The sequence below is a fragment of the Acinonyx jubatus genome, chromosome C1 (genome assembly GCF_027475565.1).
Source record: "Acinonyx jubatus isolate Ajub_Pintada_27869175 chromosome C1, VMU_Ajub_asm_v1.0, whole genome shotgun sequence".
NCBI lineage: Eukaryota > Metazoa > Chordata > Mammalia > Carnivora > Felidae > Acinonyx > Acinonyx jubatus.
In genome coordinates this window covers 41,463,519-41,487,550 of record NC_069381.1, presented here as the reverse complement: position 1 = coordinate 41,487,550, position 24,032 = coordinate 41,463,519, and the positions used below count along the sequence as shown (strand labels likewise).

Genomic DNA, 24,032 nt, shown 5'->3' with positions numbered 1-24,032 from the left:
GTACAAAGACATACAGAGAAAATACTATAGCCTGATTAATTTTCTTGTATCTCTTTAAAAAAATACTTTTTTTTTTGTAATTCTAAACTAAAATGCCCTTGGATTCATTTCCAGTCCCACAAAAGATGAACACTGGACAAGCTATATTTACCTTCTCCTGGCCATGTTCTTTTACCATATAACTAAATTCAAAACCAATATTCTTATAACAAATCTAAATAGTATTAAGGAGATTTCTGACAGAAAAATGAACTCCTCTACTTGATCTGAAATGCTAAATAATTTATTTTAACAAGATGAGTGACAACCAAGTTGTTAATAAGAATACACTTCAAGTTATTAAGGTATTTCCTAGAAATAGACAGCTTCCCTTGAAAGGAAAACCTCAGTCCAATTTTAATATTTCATCATCTGAGTGGTCAGATGTGCTGAGTGGTCAGTGCTTCCCACGGCCATCCCACTCCAGTCATTCCACAGGAGCATTAAAGCCACACAGCACCAGATTTCCACCAGAACCTCCATTCTTCCTGCAAAACTTACCTGACTTTAACATTTGTTTATTAAGTTAGGCACAGGGATTCTGAAATGCTAAAATATTCTCAAAACATGGAAATTTGTTCCATATTTTTAGTTAAAGTTGTGACTTTTGAGAAGGTGAACAACTTATAGAGAAAGGCAGGAAAAAACAGTAGTCTTTTCATAGGAATTTTCTTGTTCTGTCTTGGTAACTGTGAATTCAACCTGTTTTAATACTTACCATTCATTAGCACTGAATGGCAGATTACACATACTCTAGCTTCCTTTCTATCCATGTATAACAGTTTACATTTCAGGCTACAGCAGGAAGCACAGAAAACCTGTAGGAATAAGAACATATTAAATTTATTTAGGGTAACAGTACAAAGAGAGCACACCAATATTGACCAACACTGACAGGAAACCATATTACTACAACACTAAAAACTTCAAAGGAAAATGCAGTTGAGGAAGCTGGGCCCCAAGACTCAATTCAAAAGCAAGGGGCGATTGGGTGGCGCAGTTGGTTAAGCGTCCGACTTCAGCCAGGTCACGATCTCGCGGTCCGTGAGTTCGAGCCCCGCGTCAGGCTCTGGGCTGATGGCTCAGAGCCTGGAGCCTGTTTCAGATTCTGTGTCTCCCTCTCTCTCTGCCCCTCCCCCGTTCATGCTCTGTCTCTCTCTGTCCCAAAAATAAATAAACGTTGAAAAAAAAAAATTCAAAAGCAAGAGTGAGATGACACATCTGTCAGCAATAAGGAAAGTAAAAGTCTGGCTGAAAATAAAAACCTTACCCAAGATCACACAACAAATACACAGCAGGAGAAAAAAAAATGACTTGCCCTTAAGCAAAATTCCTATACACAATATCACATAACATGGGCATTTAAAGATAACTAACTACATCTGCTATCTTTGTTTGGAAAGGCAATATAGCAGGGTGAAATAAACAAACATTGGGAATTCCAAGTTTGAACTTCTGATTTTTATTCATCTTATAGATGGAATAATAATAATAATACCAGCTCTTTTTACTGGTTTGCTATGAAAGCTAGGAAAGCTCAAAGTATACAACTCAATCATAAAAATAAGCACAGCCCTTGGGATGCCTGGTTGGCTCAGTCAGTTGAGTGCTGAGCTCTTGATTTCAGCTCTGATTACCATCTCACAATTCACAGCTCCCATGTTGAGCTCTGCACTGGCAACATGGAGATTGCTTGAGATTTTCTCTCTTTCTCTCTCTGCCTCCTCCCTGCTTGTGGGTACATGAGCTCCCTCTCCAAAATAAATAAATAGACTTAAAAAAAAATAAGCACAGCCCGCAGACAATCAAAAATTCATGAGGCCAATTTCCAGCACCTCATTTCCACCTTCCAGGGCTGGTTCTTGATAATTTTACTTTCTTGTCCCTTCCACATTAGACAACAAGAATCTCCCCAGCTCCCTGTTAAGATTTATTTTCTTGAGAAGTCATTAGTCATTTATCACAGAGAGCTTCATATGGGCAGAAAGCTGTTCCCAGTAAATTCTACTAATCCAGTTTTTAGAGTCAAGAAGTTTCCATCTTACAAAGATGAATCAAGAGATGAGGTCAGACTAAAGACAAAGTGAGAGAGATCATCGCCTCTCTTCCTAGGTATGATTAATATATCTAGCTACCATGATTAACAATTTACAGTTTTCAGAGGCTTTACATTCTCAAAGTAACTCTGCAACCAACAGAGTATAGGAAATAGATTATTTCTATCAGAAGAAACTTGAGTTTGGGTGGTTAAATGACTTGTTCAAGTCCACAGCAAACTGTATGAATACAAGCACTTTACATATACTATTTCATTTAACCTCTATGAATTCAGTCACTTACAATCAACAGAGTTGAATAAACAAATGTTAAGCAAAATCATTCAGCTGTACAGGTAGTAAGTTACATAGTAAGTCTCCAAAGGCTCTGTTCTTAACTACTATGTAATATTGCTACATACTAATTCATATATGGTATTTCATTTTGAGACCTGACTTTTCCTTTTTCCTCACCATGACTATATCTCATCAATTGCTAAATCCTGTTGGTTCTCCCTCTTAATCTCTCCCTCTCCATCATTACTGCTGCTGCCTTTATTCAGGCCTCTACTATCTGAGGCCTAGAAGATGATCACAATCAATTATCTGTCCTCCTAATCTTCAGATGTGTCTTTCCAATTCATCTTTCACACAAACAGTAAATGACAGAACTTTCTAAAACAGTAAATCTAATTATGTCAATCTTCTTAAAAACTTTCAATAACCTTTCTAATCAAGAGGTAAATCCAAGAAGCCATCATTCACTCATTTATGCTACAAATATTTGAGCCCTAACTATGTGCTGAGCAGCAGACTACCCTATTAGGTGTAGCAGTGAACAAAATAGATATGGCCCCTGCCTTCATGAAATTCATAGTCTACAGAGGTTATTATCTAAAATTAAATAATTACACAAGTGAATAGAAAATTACTTGCTTCAAAAGAAGTACATAGTAAAATAAGATGTAATCTAGGCCTTACATAGATTGACAGGGTCAAGAAAGGTTTTATTTAGGAAATGACATAGATAAAATATGAGGTAAAAGTTTTCTATGCACAAAAGAGACAATAAGCAGAGGAAACAGAAAGTAGGTCCCATTAGGGGAAGAAAGCATGGCTCCATCAAGGAACTAAAAATAGTTAATATGGCTAAAGGCCCTTAGATTAAGGGAGGCATAGAATAAGCTGAGGACAGACAAGACAAATATATGTTTCCACTCATGTGTGGAATCTAAGAAATGAAACAAATGAACAAAGAAACAAAAAAAACCAGACTCTTACATACAGAGAACTGGTGGCTGCCAGAGGGGAGGTGAGTAGGGGTTTGGGTGAAATAGGTAAAGGGGATTAAGAGATACAAACTTCCAGTTATAAAATAAATAAGTCACAGAGATGAAAAGTAGAGTATAGAGAGAATACAGTCATTAAGGGTAATGTACAGAATTATACAGATAAAAATACATTATACAAATAAAAATAACACTGTATATTAGTTATACTTCAATTAAAAAAAAAGAAGGCAGACCAAGCAAAGTTTGTACAGGTTGTATTAATAATTTGGGTTTTTGGGGCACCTGGGTGGCTTAGTCGGTTGGGCGGCCGACTTCGGCTCAGGTCATGATCTCGCAGTCCGTGAGTTCGAGCCCCTCATCGGGCTCTGTGCTGACAGCTCAGAGCCTGATGCCTGTTTCGGATTCTGTGTCTCCCTCTCTCTGACCCTCCCCCATTCATGCTCTGTCTCTCTCTCTATCTCAAAAATAAATAAATGTAAAAAAAAATTTTTTTTTAAATAAAAATAAAAAAAAATAATTTGGGTTTTAAAATTTTTTTTTAAATATTTACTTATTTTGGAGACAGAGAAAGACAGAGCATGAACGGGGGAGGGTCAGAGAGAGGGAGACACAGAATCCAAAGCAGGCTCCAGGCTCCGAGCTCTCAGCACAGAGCCTGACGCAGGGCTCGAACTCACAGACTGTGAGATCATGACCTGAGTCAAAGTTGGATGCTTAATTTTGTTTTTTTAATTACAGCAGTGGGAAACCACTTAAATGTTTTAATCAAAGGGGAATCAGTGAAGCCTACACTGGCTACAGTGTAGGGAAAAAATAATGGATTTGGAATTATTCAATATATAGAACTCAGTCTAATACACATTAGCAGAATGAAAGAAATAAACCCACATAATCATCTCAAAGCAGAAAAAGCATCTGACCAAATTCAACACGCTTTCATAATAAAAACATAATCAACATAAAACATAATAAAAACAGTCAAAAAACTAGAAATAGAAGGAAACTACCACAACATAATAAAAGCCATATACAAAAAAATCATAGCAATAAATCTAACCAAAGATGTAAAAGATCTGTATGCTGAAAACTATAGAAAGCTTATGAAGGTAATTGAAGAAGATATAAAGAAATGGAAAGACATTCCTTGCTCATGGATTGGAAGAATAAATATTGTCAAAATGTCAATACTACCCAAAGCTATCTACACATTCATTGCAATCCCAATCAAAATTGCACCAGCATTCTTCTCGAAACTAGAACAAGCAATCCTAAAATTCATATGGAACCACAAAAGGCCCCGAATAGCCAAAGTAATTTTGAAGAAGACCAAAGCAGGAGGCATCACAATCCCAGACTTTAGCCTCTACTACAAAGCTGTAATCATCAAGACAGCGTGGTATTGGCACAAAAACAGACACAGACCAATGGAGTAGAATAGAAACCCCAGAACTAGACCCGCAAACATATGGCCAACTAATCTTTGACAAAGCAGGAAAGAACATCCAATGGAAAAAAGACTCTTTAACAAATGGTGCTGGGAGAACTGGAAAGCAACATGCAGAAGGTTGAAACTAGACCACTTTCTCACACCATTCACAAAAATAAACTCAAAATGGATAAAGGACCTGAATGTGAGACAGAAAACCATCAAAACCCTAGAGAAGAAAGCAGGAAAAGACCTCTCTGACCTCAGCTGTAGCAATCTCTTACTCGACACATCCCCAAAGGCAAGGGAATTAAAAGCAAAAATGGATTACTGGGACCTTATGAAGATAAAAAGCTTCTGCACACCAAAGGAAACAACCAACAAAACTAAAAGGCAACCAACGGAATGGGAAAAGATATTTGCAAATGGCATATCAGACAAAGGGCTAGTATACAAAATCTATAAAGAGCTCACTAAACTCCACACCCGAAAAACAAATAACCCAGTGAAGAAATGGGCAGAAAACATGAATAGACACTTCTCTAAAGAAGACATCCGGATGGCCAACAGGCACATGAAAAGCTGCTCAACGTCGCTCCTCATCAGGGAAATACAAATCAAAACCACACTCAGATATCACCTCACGCCAGTCAGAGTGGCCAAAATGAACAAATCAGGAGACTATAGATGCTGGAGAGGATGTGGAGAAAACGGGAACCCTCTTGCACTGTTGGTGGGAATGCAAATTGGTGCAGCCGCTCTGGAAAGCAGTGTGGAGGTTCCTCAGAAAATTAAAAATAGACCTACCCTATGACCCAGCAATAGCACTGCTAGGAATTTACCCAAGGCACACAGGAGTACTGATGCATAGGGGCACTTGTACCCCAATGTTTATAGCAGCACTCTCAACAATAGCCAAATTATGGAAAGAGCCTAAATGTCCATCAACTGATGAATGGATAAAGAAATTGTGGTTTATATACAAAATGGAGTACTACAGGGCAATGAGAAAGAATGAAATATGGCCCTTTGTAGCAACGTGGATGGAAATGGAGAGTGTGCTGCTAAGTGAAATAAGCCATACAGAGAAAGACAGATACCATATGTTTTCACTCTTATGTGGATCCTGAGAAACTTAACAGAAACCCATGGGGGAGGGGTAGGAAAAAAAAAAAAAGAGGTTACAGTGGGAGAGAGCCAAAGCATAAGAGACTCTTAAAAACTGAGAACAAACTGAGGGTTGATGGGGGGTGGGGGGAAGGGGAGGGTGGGTGATGGGTATTGAGGAGGGCACCTTTGGGGATGAGCACTGGGTGTTGTATGGAAACCAATTTGACAATAAATTTCATATATTGAAAAAAAATTTAAAAACAAAACAAAAAAACCAAAAAAATCCATAGCAAACATCATACAATGATGAAAGACTGAAAGCTTTTTCTCAAAGATTAGAAAAGGCAATGATGCCTGTTTTCACCTCTTCTACCTAACATAGGTACTGAGTTTCTAGCCACAATATCAGGCAAGAAAAAGAAATAAAAGGCATCTAAACTGAAGTAAAATTATCTTTGTTTGCAGATGATATTAAGTTATATACAGAAAACCCTAAATATTCCACACATAAAAACCATTAAAAAAAAACCCATTAAAACTTAGAAATGAATTCAGTGAATCTGCAAGATACAGTCAACACACAAATATCAGTTAGCATTTCTTTCTATACACTAAAAATGAACAATCGGAAAAGGAAATTACAAAAACCCTCCATGTACAGTGACATCAAAAAGAATAAAATAACAGACTAGATAAAATATTTGTTATACATAATGAACAAAGGGCTAAGATCCATAACATATAAAAACCTTCAATGAACTAAAAAGAAAAATACAAAACCTCTAAAGAAAGTAAGCAAAGAACTCACACAGGTAAATTTACAGAAAAATAAAAGTCTAATAAGTAAAATATAGTATCAGTTGTAACAAAATAAAAATTAAAAGAATGAGATTTTCTTTTTCTATTGTACAAATAGTTTTTAAAAACTGGTATCCAATGGTGGTGAGGGTAAAGAGAAAAGAGGAACTTTCCCTCAAATCCTCCTGGTGGTAGTATAAATTGGTAGATTAATTTAGCGGTATCTTAAAATTTTAACTGTTCATTCCCTTTGACTTAGCACATTCAATTTGAAAGACTATCCTACAAAAAGAAAATCCAAATGTGCAATGAGATGTATACAAGAATTAGCTCTGTACCGTCATAATAGTCAAAAGTTATCAACAACCCAAATGTTCATCAGTAGAGGAATAATTAAACTGCAGTATGACCATTAAATGGAATGCGGTTAGCCTGGAAAAAGAATCAGAGAGTTCTATATGTAGTTACTCACATGGAAAAGTAAAGTAAAATAGTCAAGTTGGAGGATAAGAATTGGATTGAAATAGGGCTTTTTCCCCCCTCTCTTTTTACTTTTATATAATTTTTTTAGGTGTTGGACTGGGATATTTTAATTTTGAGTAGAGCCTTTTCTGTATTCTAAAAAGAAAATAGAATTAAAAGGAGTATTAGTTGGTGTTTCAGGTTGAACTGTGTCTGCCTCAAATACATATATTTAAGTCTTAATCCTTAATACTTCAGAATATGACTCATTTGGAAACAGGGTCTTTATGGAGGTAATCAAATTAAAATGAGGTCATTAAGGTGAGAGCTCCTAATCCAATATGACTGGTAACCTAATAAAAGGGAAAATTTGGACATAGCATGTGGGAGAATACCATGTGAACATAAGATGGCCATCTACAAGCCAAGGAGAAAGACATGGAATAGATCTTCCATTACAACCTTCAGAAGGAACCAACCCTGTCACCACCTCAATCTCAGACTTCTAGCCTCTGGAATTGTGACACAATAAATTTTTATTGTTTAAACCACCAGTTAGTGGTACTCTGTTATGACAGTCCTAGCAAACTAACATAGTTGGGGACTTTCCAAAGTAAATGACTTGCTCCGGGTAAAAAAATCTCAAGTGAGAATTGAAAAAAAACTCCAAAAAAACAAAAAACAAAGATATCTTTTTTTAAAAGCAAGCTAGGGGGCAGCATTATGCAGTTAAACAGAGGAATCTTACCCATCCTTCCCAATATGCCAACAATAGTGTGGAGGGGGGATCTTTTGTTTCCAAGGGAATTCAAGAAAGGCACAGAAGTTAGTTAGAAAAGTGGATGACTTGCCAAGAAACTACCTAGAATGGCAAGAAAATAGGAGTCAGGCAAAGAGAGGCATTTCTGTGGGATCACCCATGCCAGAGAACCACATGGGATCAAATGTAACCTACACCACAAAACCACCACCTGACAGTGCCTATGACTGACACAGACAGTGTACCACAACATAAAATAGAAGATTGACCTGGAAATGCTGGCTCTTGTTCTCAAAAAGACAAAGACTATCCTGTAACAATCTTCACAGGTCATTAGAATTAGTGCCCTAGAAAAGATAGGCAGAATCTAAGAGATTTGAACCAACTGAGAATAGGTTAATAATCCTGGATTTAAAATTACCGGGTAACACTCAATTTGCCTGAAAAGACCAAGATGAAGTTGTTTGCCATGAGTCAGGTTAGTCAGTGTTTCTCAACAAGGGCATCCTTGGCATTTAGCGTGGCCAATTCTTCACAGCACCATTCTGATTAACACAGGATGTTTAACACAGGACGTCCCAGATTATTAAACACCAGCAGCAACCCCAATCACTGTAACAAAAATATCCCACCCCACATTCCAAGCGTCATCTAAGTACCTTCTCCAGTTCTCTGAGCTAGAGGCTCAGAGTCAAAAAGTCAGTTCTAGAAATAGAGAATTACATATTTGCACATACAAACTTTACTACCAAAATATCATGCCATATACTTTTATTATCACAACTAACACAATCTACTGCAATCTACTGCATTTATTCAACTTATTCTCCATTTTCCTGAACTAGGATGTAAACTTCATGGAGTAAAGAACTAAAGTATTTCAATACTGATATCACAGTACCTGAAATAAAATAGGTACTTGCCAAATGTTTATTGCTTCCTTGATTATAAAAAAATCATTGCACAAATGAGCATATGAGAAAGAAACATTAATGTGGCCTTATCTGGGCAGGGCAATATCATACACAACTCAAATTTACATCTTCAACAATGACAAACACATTTTAAACTGTTTATTAATGACAGTGACATCAACTGAGGTCAGTTCCTTTATTTTGTTGTTTATATATATTAAGGTTTATTCTTTGCAATGTAGCGTTTAACGTATTTTTTTTTACCTGAGGTAAAACTGAAACTAATTATGTAAGTTTCAGCTGTACAACATAATGACTCAGTATTTATATATATTGCAAAATGATCACAATAAAGTCTAGTTACAGAATTTTTCTTGTTATGACAACTTTTAAGATTTACTCTCTTAACAAATTTCAAATATGCAATACAGTATTATTAACTATAGTTGACATGCTGTGTATTACATCCCCAACACTTACTTATTTTATACCTGGAGTCAGTACCTTCTGACTCTGTTCAGCCATTTTGCCATTTTACCCTCCACTTACCCTCACTCTTTCCCTGCCTCAGACAACCACTCATCTGTTCTAACTATGAGCTTAGGGTTTGGGGGTTTTTGGTTTTCTTTAACTTTTAGGGTCTACATCTAAGACAGATCATATGGTATTTGTTTTTCTCTAACCATTTGTGTGTTTACATGTAATTTTCTTTAATATGGCACTTTTGGATTCCAATCTCAACTTTATCATTCATTCACTAGCCAAACGACTGAGAACAATTTGAACTCTGTGAGCCTCACTTTTTCCTCATATGTAAAAATGAAATGTTAATATTCTCCTTATAAGGCTTTTATGAAGATAAAATGAGATAATACCTGTAAAATGAAGTACATAATAGGGACTGAGTGAATGATGGTGCCTTTCTTATTTCCCTTTCCTTTTCTTTTCAAACTTCCCACTCATGGCTTTCCACAGGACAAACCTTACTGCAAATTTATGAATAAGCTTTATACTCAAGTACCATTTGTGCCTATTTATACCCCCTTACAGTGTGAATAAAGGTCCTTTACAATTCTTAAAAATTCAAATCATCAGTGTTCACTTATTTCATCCCCAAATTACAAAGTGGAAAATGTGATATGCTAGGTCTTCAAAAAGCACTATATTTATGACAAAAATAACTGCCTTGCAAAAACAAAAAACAGGAAAGTGCCTGTGACTGACCAATATCCACCTATTCATAAAGACCAATTCTCAAGTACAGAAGAGCTTGTAAAAATCCTCGAGTACAGAAGAGTACTATATCCTTGCTCATTAGCAAATACCAAAACCAGTGCAGTAAGAGCTACAGCAGTTCAGATTACAACTCTGCCTGTATCCAAACACCTGTTCCAACTTAACTATTATTAACTGAAAACAAAAATAATTATTAGGCATTTTAAGAGTATATCACAGGAAAGGCTACAAAAGGTCTCTAATTTAACCTTGCAACTTTACTTCTAACCAAGGCTATACAAACAGATACAACACCAGAATTATAAGAAAATAAATGCAACATAAAATCTTAAATATGTTTGGAGCCACCAGACTCATTTCTTTTAACATATTATAAATTAGGGGTGCCTGAGTGGCTCGGTCAAAACTCTTGGTTTTGGCTCTGGTCATGATTTCACAGTTTTGTGAGTTCAAGCCCGTGTTGGACTCTGCGCTGGCAGCTGGAAGCCTACTTGGGATTCTCCCTCTCTCCTTCTTTCTCTGCCCCTCCCCTACTCATGCTGTCTTGGTCTCTCTCAAAGTAAATAAATAAGCTTTAAAAAATATATATATATATATACACATATATATGTGTGTGTGTGTGTGTGTGTGTGTATATATATATATATACACACACACACACACACACACACACTATTAATTTTTTATATATCCTGTTATCTTTAAAATTTTTTTTTAACGTTTCTTTATTTTTGAGACAGAGAGAGACAGAGCATGAACGGGGGAGGGTCAGAGAGAGAGGGAGACACAGAATCTGAAACAGGCTCCAGGCTCTGAGCTGTCAGCACAGAGCCCGACGCGGGGCTTGAACTCACGGACCGTGAGATCATGACTTGAGCCAAAGTCGGCTGCCCAACTGACTGAGCCACCCAGGCGCCCCTATCCTGTTATCCTTTAAATAACACACATTGTCTGTTAAGTTTTACGTATAGGTTTATAAGTGCTAATCTGTAAAAGGCAAGCAATTAAACCATATTCCCCCTTTTTCTTTTTAATATTTTATTCATTTTTTGAGAGACAAAGAGAAACAGAGTGCAAGCAGGGGAGGGGCAGAGAGAGAGGAGGAGACAGAATCCAAAGCAGGCTCCAGGCTCTGAACTGTCAGCACAGAGCCCAAAGAGGGGCTAAAACCCATGAACTGTGAGATCATCACCTAAGCCAAAGTCAGACAGAACCACTGAGCCACCCAGGCACCCCAAAACATATCCCTTCTTTTTAAACCATATTCTGGCCATTCTGCATTTTTAAAACTTTTTAGTACAGAAATTTTCAATCATATAAAAGTAGACATAACAGCATAACAAACCCTTAATTGCCAGTGCTCAGGTGAAACAATTATTAAAGTTAATCCTCACCTACTTCTCCCTTATTTAATCATTTAAAAATAAATCTCAGATACCATTTCACTTTTTTTTTAATACCTTTATGTAGGCTCCACACTCAACCTGGGGCTTGAACTCACAACCCTGAGATCAAGAGTCCCATGCTCTACCAACTGAGCCAGCTAGGCACCCCAAATATCATTTCATCTTCAAATATTTCAGTATAAATCTCTGAAACACAGGGACTATTTTAACAGAACAGTACCATTATCACATCTTAAAATATTAATAATTTCTTAATATCAAATACCTGAATAATGTTAACATTTTTAGTAGACAAATTTTTAATAGACTATTTTTTTAGAGTAGTTTTAGGTTCACAACAAAATTAAGCAGAAGTTATAGGGCATTCCATATACCCCTGTCCCCACACATTACTAGCCTCTGCCATTATCAACATCTCTCATTGTATTCTAGTTTACTAAGGTGGAAGTCTAGACGATTGACTTTAGATCTTTCTTCTCTTATATCCAGTGCTGTATTATTATTGTATAACTTTTAATTTTGTTTAGCTTTTTAATGTTATGCTTGAAGCAGAAATCAAAGAGGTCTTTATACTATGATTAGTGAATGTCTCAAGTCTCTTTTATTATATAGGTTCTCCTTCAAAAATACCTTATTGAAAAAACTGAGTCATTTGTCCTATACTTTCCCACAATATGGATTTCACTGACTGCCTTCTTAGGTGGTGATGTTTAATGCATTTGTCTAACTCTGTATTTCCTATAAATTGATTGCTAGATCTAGAAATTGATCAGATTTGAATACAACTTCTCCTGGGAAGACTATTTCATAGACCCTGAATTATTTTTAATTGAATCAATATTAAGAACCCCTGTAGGAATTAAAAAGGAAAAAGAGAATTACCCAGAATTCCACCAATTAAAATTATGTTTTCAATTTTACATGTTCCCTTTATGTACACATGTTTTTATGCCTAAGAATAACTTTTGTAATTATAAACAAAACTATGAGTTTGCATTTTATTTTATTCATAGATCATCATAGGCATTTGCCATACTGCTTTATCATATTATATTTTTAATATCTTTTTTTGAGAGAGAGAGAGAGAAAGAGTCCCAAGCAGGCTCCACACTCAGCACAGAGCCTGATATGGGCTCAAACCCATAACTGTGGTATCATGAGCTGAGGTGAAATCAAGAGTTGCACGCTTAATCGACTGAGCCACTCAGGCACCCCATTATCATAATTATATTTAATGGCTGAGTCAAATGTATATATCATATTTAACTTATCATTATCCAGCTTTGGATAGAAATTATTTCTAATGTGCTTGCTATTTAAAATAACACTAGGGGTGCCTGAGTGGCTCAGTCATTTGAGCATCCGACACTTGATTTTGGCCCAGGTCATGATCTCACGTTCATGGGACTGAGTCCCACACTGGGCTCCATGCTGACACTGGAGCCTGCTTAAGATATTCTCTCTCTCTCTCTCTCTCTCTCTCTCCCTCCCTCCCTCCCTCCCTCCCCTCAGCTCCTCTCCCCTGGTGTCTCTCTCTAAAAAATAAAAAATAAATTTAAAAAATAAACAAGTAAAAAATAAAGTAACACTAAAATGAACATCTTTTTGTTTTATAGCTCTTGTTCTTTAGGAATTATCTTCCAAAGAAGGAATTATTGGCTCTAAGAATTGATATATATGGTATTTTAAATGTCTAAAAATGCTGATTTCAACTTAACATCAAATTGCAATGAGTATTATCAACATTTTCTATTTTTCACTACATAGGTATAAAATTCCTACCTCTTAATAGCCAATAAATTTAAATATTTCTCTACTGATTACTCATCCACTTAAGCCTCTCCTTTGCCTATTTATATAATGAAAATGTGATGGTTTTAACAGAAGACACTTTTGTCAGCTGACATTCTGTAACCAACAACCAACTTCTGATTTGTTCTGTCAAAGGAAGCACTGATTTAAGACTGAATATCCTACTCTACCTTTTTCAAATAATTCTCTTCTGGCTTAAAGAAAATTGTGGCCACGGTATCTGACTGGCTCAGTTGGTAGAGCATGCAACTCTTGATCTTGGGATCATGAGTTCGAGCATCACATTGGGTGCAGAAATTAATTAAAAAACAAAAACAAAAAACAAAAACTGCCACCAACCTAGATGAATAGACAAATTCCTACAAATATAAAACCTGCCATAACTGAATCAGGGAGAAATAGCAAATCCAAATATATCTATAACTAGTAAGGAGATTGAATCAGTAATCAAAAACCTTTCAACAAAGAAACGCTCCAAATAAAACGGCCTTGATTGGTAAATGTTACCAAACATTTAAACAACACCAATCCTTCTCAAACTCTTCCAAAAAGCTGAAAAGGAAGGAACACTCCCTAACTCATTTTATGAAGCCAGCATTACCCTAATACCAAAGCCAAACAAGGCAATACAAAAAAATTATAGACCAATATCCTTTATGAACACTGATGCAAAAAATACTCAATAAAATACTGGCAAACCAAATTTAACAGTACATTAAAAGGATTATGATCAAGGATGCAAGGATGGTTCAACATGGAAAAATCATGTAATATACCACATTAATAGAATGGAAAGAAATCCACATGATCAATGATACAGAAAAAGCATTAACAAAATCTAACATCTTTATGTGATAAAAACATGCAACACACTAAGAATAGAAGGAAACTACCTCAACATAAAAGGCTACATTTAAAAAACTCAAAGCTAATATCATATGCAACGGTGAAAGACTAAAAGCTTTTCCTCTAAGATAGGAAAAATACAAGGATGTACAATTTTGACACTTATATTCAAGCTTAGTATTTGGAGTTTAGCCAGAGCAATTAGGAAAGGTAAACAAACAGGCATTCAGATTGGAAATGAAGAAAATTACCTCTGTTCACAGATGGCACGATCATATATGTAAAAAACACTAAAGATTCCACACACAAAATTGTAAAAACTAATACATTCAGCAAACTTGCAGGATGTAAAGTCAAGCCACAAAAATCATTTGTATTTCTATACACTAATAATGAACAAGTCGAAAATGATATTAAGAAAATGATTCCATTTACAATAGCATCAAGAATAAAATATTTAGAAATCGGGGCACCTGGGTGGCTCAGTCAGTTAAGCATCCAACTTCGGCTCAGGTAACGATCTCATGGTCCATGAGTTCAAGCCCTGTGTCCGGCTCTGTGCTGACAGCTCAGAGCCTGGAGCCTGCTTGGGATTCTGTGTCTCCCCTCTCTCTCTGCCCCTCCCCCATTCACACTCTCTGTCTCTCAAAACTGAATGTTAAAAAAAAATTAAAAATAAGTAAAAATAGAATACTTAGAAATGAACCTAACCAAGGAGGTAAGAGCCTTATGCACTGAAAATAACAAAAGAATGCTGAAAAAAAAATTTAAAGAAGATACAGGGCGCCTGGCTGGCTCAGTCGGTTGAACGTCTGACTTCGGTTCAGGTCATGATCTCACCATTGATGAGTTCCAGCCCTGCATCGGGCTCTGTGCTGACAGCTCAGAGCCTGGAGCCTGCTTCAAATTCTGTGTCTCCCTCTTTCTCTGTCCCTCCCCCACTCATGCTCTGTCTCTCTGTCTCAAAAATAAATAAAAATTTTAAAAAAAGATATAAATACACTGAAAGACAATTCATGAATTGGAAAACATTATTGTTAAGATGTCCCTACTACCTAAAATTATCTACAGATTCAATGTTATCTCTGTCGTAACAATCTTCACAGAAATAGAAAAATCCATCCTTAAATTCATATGGAATATTTTTTTTAATTTAAATCCAAGTTAGTTAACATATAGTGTATCATATGGAATCTCCAAAATAGTCAAATGATCTTAACAAAGAAGAACAAAGTTGGAAGATTCTCACTTCATGGTTTCAAAATTTACTACAAAGCTACAGTAACCAAAACAGTGTGATATTAGTATAAACACAGACATCAAGAACAATGGAATAAAACAGTGAGCCCAGAAATACAATCTCACATATATATACAGTCAAATGATTTTGACTTGGGTGCCAAGACAGTTCAATGGGCAAAGGATAGTGTTTTGAACAAATGGTGCTGAAGAAACTGGATATCTACATTCAAAAGAATGAAACTGGATCCTTATACCATATACAAAAATTAACTCAAAGTGGATCAAAAACCTAAATGCAAGGGCTAAAATTATAAAACTCTTAGAAGAAAGTACAGGGGGAAAGATCATGACATTTGGTTTGGCAATGATTTTTTCGATATGACACAAAAGGCACAGACAGCAGCAACAATAACAACAACAACAAACAGGTTGAACATCAAAATTTAAAACTTTGTTGCATCAAAGGCACTACCAACAGAGTAAAAAGAACTTATAAAGAAAATATTTCCAAATCAGATATCTGATAAAGGATCGATGCCCAGAATATATAGAGAACTCTACAACTCAACAACAAAAAAATACTTCATAAAGAAACTACAGCCAGGGCACGTGGGTGGCTCAGCTGATTAAGCAACTGACTCTTCATTTCAGCTCAGGCCTTGATTTCAGGGTCATGAGTTCAAACCCCACAATAGGCTCCACGCTGGGCATGGAGCCTACTTAAAAAAAAAAAAAACACTACAGCCAATTTTCCATAAAGACATAATTAAAATAAGAAGTTACAATTTAATGATAATCTACTACATACAGCATTAGGTAACATTATTTATTACTTTTAAAACTGATAATTCATTCAACAGATTTTTTTAAGTTTATTTACTTATTTTGAGAGAGAGAGAGAGAGAGAGAGAGAGAGAGCGAGCACACAGCAGTGGAGGGACACAGAAAAGGAGAGAATCCCAAGCAGGCTCTGCACTGTCAGCACAGAGCCCAATGCAGGGCTCGATTCCATGAACTGCGAGATCATAACTTGAGCCGAAACCAAGAGCCAGACGCTTAACCAACTGAGCCACCCTGGCACTCCCAACAGATCTTTATTATGTATTATCACCTTCATTCTACGGATGATCAAAGTACCTTGCCTGAGATCATGAGGAAGCTAGTTAATGGCTGTGAGTTATTCTAAATCTAGGTGTTGAGAAATATTGATCCTTTTGCTCTTTAAAATGCTCTTCACATATTTCAACAAACTTTCTCAGTGTGAGAAATTACTACTTCTCTGCTTCCCAAGGAGCACAACCAGTCGTCATGTTTTCACACCAGATGACAAAATAAACCTTGAGAAAATTGATCTCTGAAGTTATAAACCAACATATTATCTTTTTTAAAAAAAGATTAAAAAAATATTTTTGAGGGTGAGAGAGCAGCAAGGGCAAGAGGGGGGAGGGACAGAGAGAGAATCGCAAGCAACAAGCAGGCTTCACGCTGTCAGCACGTAGCCCGACATTGGGCTCGATCCCAGGAACCATGAAGTCATGACCTGAGCCAAAATCAAGAGTCAGATGTTCAACCAACTGAGCCATCCAGGCACCCCCAAACCAACAGGTTATCTTAATGTGCTTGTTACTCAGGGTTCTATGAAGGTTATTCTATATTCACTACCAAAATTCTCAAATGTTAAACAAACTGACTGTAACTCAAGTTATTTAAAAGTAAATTGTGAGTATTTAACATATAATTTTATTTAAAATAAGAAATTGCCATCTAATATAAGATGTACCAGATATTTTCCAACTTTCTTTTTGAAATAAATATATTTCCTTTGAAAACATGGTACAAATACAGACATTCCTCTAAGAAATGCTGAGGAAACAATATAAAAAACCACCATAAAACCTATTGAATTATTTCATTTTTATCCTTTCAACTATATTTAAAGGAAAAGACCATGTGTTATATAGCTAAGAAAGCACTGATTGGTTCATAGTTCTACTATCTCAGTTTCTTCAACCGGAAAGTAGTAATAACACACTTTTCACATGGGTTTACTAGGAAAATGATACACAAATTACAGAGTATGTACTAAACAAACGTTTATCTACCTTCTGTTTCCCTCTTATCTGGCTGCCTAGGAGCTTTGCGGTCATAAGTCCACATGCTCCTAAAGTGGCCCTTACTAACTTAAGGACCTCAACTTTATGACTCCCTTATTCGGTTCCCCCCACCCCACCCCCCAGACCCTCTAAAACCACTGCATACTGCTTTGGAGTGTGGACTCTATAAGTCAAAGAGCCTAAGTTTGAATCCTAACTCCACTTACTGGCTGTGTGATTCTCAACAAGTTACTCAATTTTTGTAGGGCAATTTCATCACTTATAAAATGTGGATTATAACACTAGCTACTTCGTAGGGTGTGTGTGTGTGTGTGTGTGTGTGTGTGTGTGTGTGTATTTTAAGTTTATTTATTTACTTTGAAGTAGGGAGGGGCAGAGAGAGAGGGAGAGAGAGAGCCCCAAGCAGGCTTCATGCTGTCAGTGCACAGCCAGATGTGGGGCTTGAACCCATGAACCGGAAGATCATGACCTGAGCCAAAATCAAGAGTCAGACACTTAACCAACTGAGACACCTAGGTGCCCCTAGGGTTTTATACATATTAAATAAGATAGTGTAAGTAGCATTTAGAAAAGTGCCTGGCACACAGTAAACACTCAATAAATATTAGCCATCTCATTATCCTCACTACCACTACCACCACCATCATCATCATCATCTATCTGCTTCCCACCACAAAGCATTTGCAGCTTTGTAATTGTTACTTATTTCACATATTTAAGTTCTGTGATCTATGGAAACATGAGTGGTATGTTTAAATAGAGTAGCTCAGCCATTCTACTTTTTTCTTTCATCTCTTTGGTTAAAAATAGTACACTAAGCATTAAGTATATGCTTGCTAAATGCTTCAATGAAAGAACAAATAAAATGGAAATGGATAGACAGATGGCAACATAGACTAGCCCTACAGAACTTTTGTTGCTTCTCCAATAATTGCTTGTATTGCAAAGATAATGCAACAAGCTCACAATGTCTCCAAAGACAAATACTGACCTTATCCCATGAAGTCAGGACTATACTAGCATAAAATGACTGAAAATTTGATACCTAGTTTCACAAGGCTATCAAAATTTCAATTCTCTAACTAGGTTTTACTTTCCCACTCCAAGGTAACTACCTCTCCCCTCTCAAACCCTCATCATCTATCCCTATTTCGTCTCTCTGTGTGTTTATATTTTCTTGTTTTTTAAGTTTATTTATTTTTGAGAGAGCCAGAGACAGCCTGAGCAGGGGAGGGACACAGAGAGAGAGGGAGAGAGAGAGAGAATCCTAAGCAAGCTTTGCACTGTCAGTACAGAGCCTGATGTGGGGCTTGAACCCATGAACCACGAGATCATGACCTAAGTTGAAACCAAAAGTCAGATGATTAACCTACTGAGCCACTCAGCTGCCCCGATGTTTATATTTTCTATATGAAGTATGAGCCAAGCAGATGTAAATTTTTTTCATGCTCTCACCAATAAATCCATAAACCTATCTTCATCTGTCCCCATCTTCTCTTCCTCTCTCCTGTTGAAGACCAAACCCTAAACATGTCATAAATCTTATCCGTTTGGCCTTCTCAAGGATTTTTCTCTTCCTCTGATCCCTTTTCTTCTAAAACAACCTGTCTATAGAATCATTCATTACATTAAATACAATAGTAAATATCTCCTATCCTTTAAAAAAAATTCATCTATAACCACCATCTTCACCTAGTAAGTGTTCCAATTTTTTTTTCTGTTCTCCCTCACAGCAAAACTTCTTGAAAAAACCATCTCCACTTCCTTACTTCTCATTCCATATTCAACCCATTCCCCATTTTCAACCCATTCTGGCTTCTGTATCCACAGCTCTACCAAGTCTGCTTGTATCAGAGTCTGATGCAGACAAGTCCATTGGTCCCTTTCCTGTCCATATCTTATTTACCTCCCATCAGCACTTTATATAGGTGATAACCCCCTCCTCTGCCAAACTATTCTTCTTTTGAGTTTCAAGACACCACATTTTCTTGGTTTTCTGCCTAACTCTCTGGCCATGCATTCTCTGTCACTTGTATTAGGTCTTCCTCCTCTGCTTGACCTCAATGGCTCAGCCCTGGGCCCCTTTTCTTCCCTCTGTAAACTCTTCCCTAGGTAAGCTTATCCATTCCCATGGCTTCCCACTGTATTCTTCACATGACCTGCAGAACACTACATGAGCTATTCCCTGACTTCCTCTCCACACTCTTTTTATGGGACTCTTCCCTTACTATATTTTAACCATACTGGATTCCTTTCAATTTCTTATATAGGTGCCTTCCTACCTTGGCCCATGCTGTTCTCTCTTCCTGAAGCATTCTTCTCTCTGTACTTTGAATGGCTGACTCCTCAACTGTCATGTGTCATCTAAACGGTCATTTCTTGGGGCTCCTGGGTGGCTCAGTTGGTTAAGTGTCTGACATCAGCTCAGGTCATGGTCTCACAGTTCACGAGTATGAGCCCTGCACTGGGCTCTGTGCTGACAGCTCAGAGTCTGGAGGCTACTTCGGATTCTGTGTCTCCCTCTCTGCCCGTCCCCTGCTCACCCTCTGTCTCTCTCTCTCTCTCAAAAATGAATAAACATAAAGAATAAAAAATAAACTGTCATTTTTCAGAGGACTTCCCAGATCCCCTTCCCCCTCCACCTTTTATATTATCCCTCCCTGTTCATTTCCTTCATAGTCCTTATCACAATTTGTAATTATACATTTGTTTGCTTTTGGTTATTCCCACTAATCTTTACATAAGGGTAGGGATCATAATGTCATTAGTGTAAATTCAGCACCCAGCATAGTGACAGACAAATAACAAGCACACAATATTTAAGTAAATTAATGATCTGGCACTCACTTATTCATTCATTAACAGACGTTTGTTGAACAATTTGTAAGTGACAGGTACTGTGGGGCCTAAATGCTGGGAATAAAAGATAAATCAGAATCAATAACACGATCCTTATAGTCCAATGAGAATGACAGAGACAGTACTGTGTGACAAATGCTATGACATGGGTGAGGTGGACTTTCAGCCAACACAATTTTTTGAAGAATGTGAATGGAAAATATTGCCCTAACTTCATTAGAAACCAAGTTTAATCCAAAAGTTTTTCCTGTTTTACCATGCTGGAATGGTTCAAATCACAATGTGAATAATAAGACAAGTTTTTAGGCAGAGTATGAGGAAAACTGAATTACCAAGGAATATTCTATTTTTAAAGTAGCCATTTCTTACTGTCCTATGTATTGGTTTCCATCAACAGGTAAGTAAATATGAAATCAGGAAAATAAACTTGTTTTGGGTTGAATTGTCCTTAAATAAGAGAAACACGTGAATAATTTAAAATATTTCTGGGGTGGGGTGCCTAGCTGGCTTAGTTGGTTAAGCGTCCAACTTTGGCTCAGGTCATGATCTCATGGTTCATGAGTTCAAGCCCTGTGTTGGGCTCTGTGCCAACAGCTCAGAGCCTGGAGCCTGCTTCAGATTCTGTGTGTGTGTGTGTGTGTCTCTCTCTCTGCCTGTCCCTGTTTGCACTGTGTCTCTCTCTCAAAAATAAACATTTAAAAAAAATCTAAAAATAAATAAATAAAATATTTCTGGGGTACCTTGGGGTGCTGTCAGTTAAATGTCTAACTCTTGATTTCATTTCAGGTCATGATCCCAGGGTTTGGGATCAACAGGATTGTCAAGATCTGCACTGAGCATGGAACCTGCTTAAGATTCTCTCTCTCTCCCTCTGCCCCCTCCCTGGTTAACATTCTCTCCAAATGTCAATTGATGAATGGATAAAGAAGATGTGGTGTGTATATATATATATATATATATATATATATATATGCATGCAATGGAATACTACTCAGCAATGAAAAAGAATGAAATCTTGCGATTTGCAACAACGTGGATGGAACTGGAGGGTATTAGGCTAAGCGAAATAAGTCAGTCAGAGAAAGATATCGTATGTTTTCACTCATATGTAGAACTTGAGAAACTTAACAGAAGACCACGTATGAAAGGAAGGGGAAAAAAATAGTTACAGAGAAGGAGGGAGGCAAACCGTAAGAGACTATTAAATACAGAGAACAAACTGCTGGTGCGGGAGAAGGGAAAATGGGTAATGGGCACTGAGGAGGGCACCTGCTGGGATGAGCACTGGGTGTTGTATGTAAGCGATAAACCACAGGACTCTACCCCAAAACGAAGAGCACACTGTATATACTGTATGTTAGCCATCTTGACAATAAATTATATTTTAAAAAAATGTTTAGGGGTACCTGGGTGGCTCAGTCAACTAAGTGTCTGGCTCTAGATTTTGGCTCAGGTCATGATCCCATCGTTCATGGGTTCGAGCCCAGCATCTGGCTCCATGCTGACAGTGCAGAGCCAGCTTGGGATTCTCTCTCTCTTCCTCTCTCTCTGCCCCTCCCTTGTTCATGAACACAGGTTCTCTCTCTCAAAATAAATAAATAAACTTTAAAAAAAGTTCTCATCCAAAAACTTGTAACTATGTATGGGAACAGATATTAACAACTTACAGTGGTGATCATTTCACAATATATGCAAATATTGAATCATTATCTTATACACCCGAAACTAACACCATGTTGTATGTCAATTATACCTCGATTTTTTAAAAAAGACATGGAGGAAATGTAAATGCATATTACTAAGTGAAAGAAGCCAGTCTGAAAAGGTTACATAACTGTATGATCCCAATTATAAGACATTCTGGAAAAGGCAACAGGAACAGTAAAAAGATCAATGAGGGACGCCTGGGTGGCTCAGTCAGTTAAGATTCCAATTTTGGCTCAGGCCATGATCTTGAGATTCGTGGGTTCAAGCCCCGTGTCAGGCTCTATGCTGACAGCTTAGAGCCTTGAGCCTGCTTCGGACTCTGTGTCTCCCTCTCTCTCTCTGCCCCTCCCCTGCTCACACTCTGTCTCTGTCTCTCTCAAAAATAAATAAACATTAAAAAATAAAATTAAAAAAAAACCAAAACCCAGATCAGTGATTGCTGGCAGTTCCGATGGCAGGAAGGAAGGCACGCAAAAGTGGGGCACAAGGGATTTTTAGGATAGTATAATTACTCTATAGGATACTATAATAGGACACGTTATGCATTTATCAAAACCCACAGAATTGTACAACACAAAGAGTGAAGCCTAAAGTAAACCACAGCATATATTTCTTTTATAGGACTTTAGTTAATAACAATGTATTGACACTGGTTCATCAATTTTAACAAATGTACCGCGCTAGTGGCAAGATGCTAATAATGGGGTCAACTACGCGCTAGTGGCAAGATGCTAATAATGGGGTCAACTACAGGCATGTGAGAACTCTGTACTTTCTGTTCAATTTCTCTGCTCTAAAAAAATAGTCTATTTGGGTTTTTTTGTTGTTGGTCGTTTTTTTTTTTAAGTTTATTCATTTTGAGAGAGGGAGAGTGCAAAGAGCAGGGGAGGGGAAGAGAGAGAGGGAGAGAGAAAATCCCAATAGGATCTGCATTGCTAGCACAGAGCCCAGCGCAGGGCTTGATCTCACAAATCGCGAGATCATGACCTGAGCCAAAATTAGAGCTGGACACTCAACTAACTGAGCCACCCAGGTGCCCCTGTCTATTTGTTTTTTTAAGTGGGTATGTCTAGTAAGCTAAGCTAGGGACTAGGGATATGTAGAAGTAGACAGAAGATTGCCATCATAAATATTACTTTTTTTTAAGGTTTATTTATTCATGCTGAGAGAAAGAGAGAGAGAGATGGGGGGAGGGGCAGAGAGAAAGGGAAAGAGAGAGAATCCCAAGCAGGCTCTATACCATCAGCACAGAGTCCAACACAGGGCTCCATCTCACAAACCATGAGACCATGACCTGAGCCAAAATCAAAAGTCAGATGCTCAACTGACTGAGCTACCCAGGCACCCCAATATTATTTTATTTTATTTTTTTATTTTAAAGTAATATTAAAATACACTGTATTTTAACTACGTTGGGATTAAAACATTTTAAAAAGTGTGCCATGAACTGAGGAATAGGATTATTGATGCCTGGGTTCCAAAATAGGTAAAGTAAATCTAATATGAAATAAAAGAAATTTCTGCCCTTGTAGAGATGACAAAGCACACGGCACATCCTAGAGCTCTCGGAATGAAAACTCTTGTAATACCTGGATGAAGTCAATATTGACAAATGCCCTTGGAATCCTGCTAAAACGTTACATAGGATATAATCAAATTTGGTATCAGGCAAGTTTGTCATAACTTGCATGCAACAGGCACTAGTTATTCAATTAAAAAGGTCTTAATTGAAGACAGTTTCTGTGACTTATTCTCATGGCATTATACAGAGAGACACTGTTATAAAGAGAGTCTTACATGCTTGAAATGATCAACATGTACTTTAACACTGGCACATAACAAGGTGACAAGGGAAAGATTCTCTTATTTAGCTGCCTTTTACAATATAACATTCATTTACAAATATTTAACATTTCTGTAACCTCTATTTACAGTAAACAAAGTTGAAAATCTTCAATTCTGTCAAGATTCCT

At 37.1% G+C, this 24,032-nt stretch overlaps 1 protein-coding gene across 4 annotated transcripts in view; it reads right to left on the bottom strand.

Moving 5' to 3' along the window:
- The window catches only part of ZFYVE9 (zinc finger FYVE-type containing 9), a 210,457-nt gene that overhangs the window by 86,231 nt on the left and 100,194 nt on the right, over window positions 1-24,032 (bottom strand). For all 4 annotated transcript variants that reach the window (XM_053214032.1, XM_027059196.2, XM_027059199.2 and 1 more), the window contains one exon: window positions 758-857. In XM_053214032.1, coding sequence (XP_053070007.1) covers window positions 758-857 — 100 coding nt within the window. The remainder of the gene's footprint in view (window positions 1-757; window positions 858-24,032) is intronic.